The sequence below is a fragment of the Egretta garzetta genome, unplaced genomic scaffold (assembly GCF_000687185.1).
Source record: "Egretta garzetta isolate BGI_Z169 unplaced genomic scaffold, ASM68718v1 scaffold105, whole genome shotgun sequence".
Lineage (NCBI taxonomy): Eukaryota > Metazoa > Chordata > Aves > Pelecaniformes > Ardeidae > Egretta > Egretta garzetta.
Genome location: NW_009259598.1, coordinates 1,307,678 through 1,311,888, shown reverse-complemented (window position 1 = coordinate 1,311,888; position 4,211 = coordinate 1,307,678). Strand labels below are relative to the sequence as shown.

The window sequence follows — 4,211 nt, the reverse complement described above, 5'->3', positions numbered from 1 at the left end:
CACCAGCACTATGGAGAGCATCAGCTTCTGGGGAGGGCCACCAGCCCTACAGGGAGCATCACCTTCTGGGGCAGGCCAAGCCTTCTCATCTTGGTCTGCTCTGAGCCCAGCAAATCCAACCCTGCTTTAGCCTGTTCCTGCCCCCCTAAAGCACTCGCACCTTCCCCAACAGCAGTCCAGTACAAACCAGTGATGCCTGCCTTTGCTACAGGTCAGAGCACTCACAGTTCTGGGTGTGCAGACCACAGCTGATGGCTACAAGACCAGGACAAAAAGGGGGACCTGGAAGGTGTCGGGGGGGGTATGTCCCCTTCCACGGGAGCTCAGCCCCTCTCTGCCCTGGGTCCCAGCACCCAGCTGGCTCTGCCTGCAATGCTGTTGCCATCCAGTGACAGGACACAGTACTACAGACCAGTTGCCCATTCACAGTCCCAGTTCAAGCTTTTTTTCCACTTGGTAACCAGTGTCAGGAAGGCTGGGAGAGGTGAGAGCAGAGGGAGGCAATACGCTGATATCCTGAGACAAAAATCCTCCCTGCAAATCCCCTGAGAAAACGGATAAAATGCAAACTTCCCTTTGCGACAGCACCTATTTTAAAGGTTCCCTTCTCTGTCCTGGTATCACAGACTCTACTAAGGCATGATCGTCTACCGTAAAGCTGAAAAAAAGGTTCTTTATTTAAAGGCTGCTGGCCTTACAGCTGGATTTGGTTTGCAAGGTGAAACACCCTATCTGGAAGATGAGAATAAATTACAAGCAGCGTGGCTTTCTGTACAAGCAGAAGTTCTCTCAAAGCTGTTAGGGCTCCTGGAGTGTGTTGGTGAAGTAGTGAATAAAAGCTGGTATATCACTGTTTTCTTTCCCAGGTCCTCTGAAAAAGTCCTGCTGGAAGCACAACCAAAGCAGAGAACCAGCCTAGAAGACAGTGACATGTCAAAAATGTGGCTGATTAAGAGAAAAGGAAAATAATAATTAGTAGTTCATCTTCATCGTGGCAAAAAGGCTCCATCTGGTGGTGTTTTCCCCCAGAAAAGACGGTAAGGTGTGGGGATGGGAAACTGCAGATGATATGAAGTTGGTGAAACTGGTTCACACCAGAGAAGAGCCTTGAGATCTTGAGGAAATCTCAAGATGGGTGAACCGGTGGCACGATGGTAAATGAAGTTGTGTGTGGATAAATGCAGAGAAACACCGTTTGCAAGGGGACAAATGAGCAAGGTGGGCATCCAGTCGCTCCAAGAGAGTCAGCCCGGCTGCAAGACCGGAGCGTGGACGATCTGCTGGAGATCTGGGCTGCTCAGCGCAGATCAAACAAACAAAGCAACCAAACCAGAGATATAGAAGAGGAATATTATAGCAAATATTTTAATGCCTTTCTATTAAGCACAGTCCAAGGCACTCCACCAGGGAAAGGGATACTGCAGCAACAGTCAGGGTCAAAATGATAAGCGCAGAAAGGCCCTGGTATGGAAATAAGCTGAGAGGTTTGCTATTCTTGCGTTAAAAGAGGCAGGAACATGAGAGACTTAAGTGTGGCTGGTTCTGCTAAGCTTCTGCAGGTGCAGGGAGAAAGGATGGAAGGTGCCCTGCCTCCATGCTTGGACAGGACGTGTAGTAACGAGCTAAAACTGCAGCAAGGGATAGGCATTGAGGGGGAAAATAATCTATCGGAAGGTAAAGATTAAAGTAGGAATCGGTGATATGGGGAGACAATACTGGAGGGTTGTAAAACCAGGTTGGACAGTTGTCTGCCAGGACAGCCTGTGTGACGGTGGGGCAGATGGGCTGCTCTCCAGGTCTCTCTGACCCTCGCTGAGCTCTCGTGGTGGCTGCGGAGGAAGGCAACAGCAGGCAGGGCTGCAGGCGAGCGGGGCTCTGCCCAGTTTGGCCATCCCCATGCCACAGAGGTGAGTCAGCGCCATCAGCTGGGCTCACCCAGCCCCTTTTGCAGCAGCAATACCAGGCAAGTTCCCCACTCCAGCCACGGTGGAAAGGCCCCCGGAGGGCAGGAGGGCTCAGCCTCTTTAGGGCTATGATTTTGCTACTTCTGCTGTCCCAGGCTCCAGCCCAGGAGGGCTCTGTCTGCATTACGAGAGGAGCCCAGACACAGGACCACTGCTCATCTCCTACCTCTGTGGTCCCTCTGGCTCCCTCCCCCAGCTGGCTGACCCGAGATGGGTGATGCTGGAATAGGGGGATTTGGCTCAGACAGGGCCAGTCACAGTTTCAAGCTTTAGAGTCACCCCGAGTAAAAAGAACAGGGCTAAACCATGCAGTCCATGCTGGGCCTCTCCCCCTATTCTGCAAAAGTCAGAAAGATCTGGGTTGGGAGAGTGGAGCCTGCTTCCTTCCCCCCCCCCCCCCAAAAAAAAAAAAAAAAAAATCAGGCTCAAGCATTAGTCATGAATGGAACAAGGTCAAGTCACTTCCCAAAGACCTGGGCCCTGCTCTCTGGGCAGCTATAAAGCACCACAGCCCTGGGCTTAACCGGGGCATGCCCGCACCATCCTGCCCAGCTGAGCGCAGAAGGCAAAGAGCTGATGCAGGGATGAGATGCAACGCCAGTGCCTCCCGCTGAGAGCAAGGGAGACCCAACTGGTCTCACGTGGGCCGCCCGTTTGCCGGCATCCAAGTCTACGGAATGGAAGCCCCCAGCAGAACTGGAGGGAGGGTGGGCAGGCAGGCAGGCAGGCTGCCTACACTGACCATGGGCCATCCCACAGCTTTTTAGTGTTTGGAAACCTTCTCGTGCTTCCCAGGTCTGCCGGCACGCAGAGCTCACGGAGGCTGTCGGTGCACCCCAGCGCCTGCATCAGCCACGGCAGAGCTGCCGGTCTCCGGGTTTGGGCTGCGGCAGGGCAAACCTGCGCGCCTGAGCTGCCAGACCTTACCATCCACTGTCAGGTGACGGGTAGTCAGTGTGTTTCTTTAAAAAAAGGGGTAGGGATGCTTTTTAAAAGAGAAGGCTCAAGTACTTGGGCTCAGGAACTGAGGGAAGGTGAGAGCAAGCCCCACGTGGGCTTTTTGATGCTGGCTCCCCCCCCGCCCCCAGCGATTTACAGACTATTGCAGCAACCCAGGCTGCAATCCCTCTTCAAATGCAGGCACGGTCTAGGCTAGAGCCCTTAGCAAACGGGGAGCTCCACAGCTGCCCCGAGGAGTGGACAGGACCCACGTGCTCACACAGACGCACCCTGGCATTATTCGGACAACGCATTTGTTCCCTTCTCGACTCCGGAGGAGCCTGTTCTGCCTCACTGCTGCGTGCTAGGAGTGTCACGGTGATGGTCTGGCCTCAGCAGCTAAGCGAGGCATAAAATAGCAAAGTTGAATCTCCCTCCCCCTCCCCCCCATCCCCCCCAACTGCTTTTCTCCATAGCTGCTGGTGGTGTCTCCATAGAGGGCAGAGACCTTGGGCCCTGGAGCAGAAGGGTCACAGGTCCAAGCTGCTCTCTCTCTTAGAGGTTCCTTGAATCCCCCGCTCTTGGGAGATGTCAATGCAGAGCAGAGATTTGAGAGAGAGCTTGGCTGGACCCCCCCAGCCTCTGCCCCCACGTCAGTCAGGGCCTGAAGAAGCGTCGTACCACTAAATGCCCCACCATGACCAGGGCCACCACCACCAGCATGTACTTCATGTAAACATTGTCCAGATCGAGTGCAGCCACCTAACGGGAAACAGAGAATAACCAGAGCACGTTAGATCTGCCCGGGCCAGGCTGCTGCTCTGCCTGCAGCCGGGTGACCCCACCAGTGCCATAGTCCCCAGGCTGCACCTTCCACCAGCCAGAGCACAGGGACACCCCCTCACCCCAAATCCTCCCCCGCCCCGGGACAGCCCCACGCTCCCGCTGGCTCACCCATCCTCCCTGCTGGGCGATCCACTGGGCGATGTAGTTCCGGCGTATGAATTCCGAGACGTAGCTGGCGATCCGGCAGAGGAAACCCGGAATGCCTTGCTGGTAGACATGGATGGCCATGCGGTAGCCGAAGCCCAGCAGCGCAATCACTCGGCCCCAGTTAATGCCGCTCTCGAACAAGCTGAAACAAAGGCGATGGCTTGCATCAGGAACGGTGTGGCCAGCAGGAGTAGGCCACAGTGATCGTGCCCCTGTACTCGGGGCCGCACCTTGAATACTGTGTTCAGTTTTGGGCCCCTCACTACAAGAAAGACGTTGCGTTGCTGGAGCATGTCCAGAGGAGAGCCACAAAGC

General features: G+C 55.0%; 1 protein-coding gene across 1 annotated transcript in view; it reads right to left on the bottom strand.

Annotated features, from left to right (window-relative positions):
* Positions 1–1,036: 1,036 nt before the first annotated feature.
* BAK1 (BCL2 antagonist/killer 1) overlaps positions 1,037–4,211 on the bottom strand; it is a 13,334-nt gene continuing 10,159 nt past the window's right edge. The window contains exons 4-5 of the mRNA XM_035893783.1: positions 3,858–4,038; positions 1,037–3,665 (exon numbers count right to left, since the gene is read on the bottom strand). Coding sequence (XP_035749676.1) covers positions 3,561–3,665; positions 3,858–4,038 — 286 coding nt within the window. The 3' untranslated portion in view covers positions 1,037–3,560. The remainder of the gene's footprint in view (positions 3,666–3,857; positions 4,039–4,211) is intronic.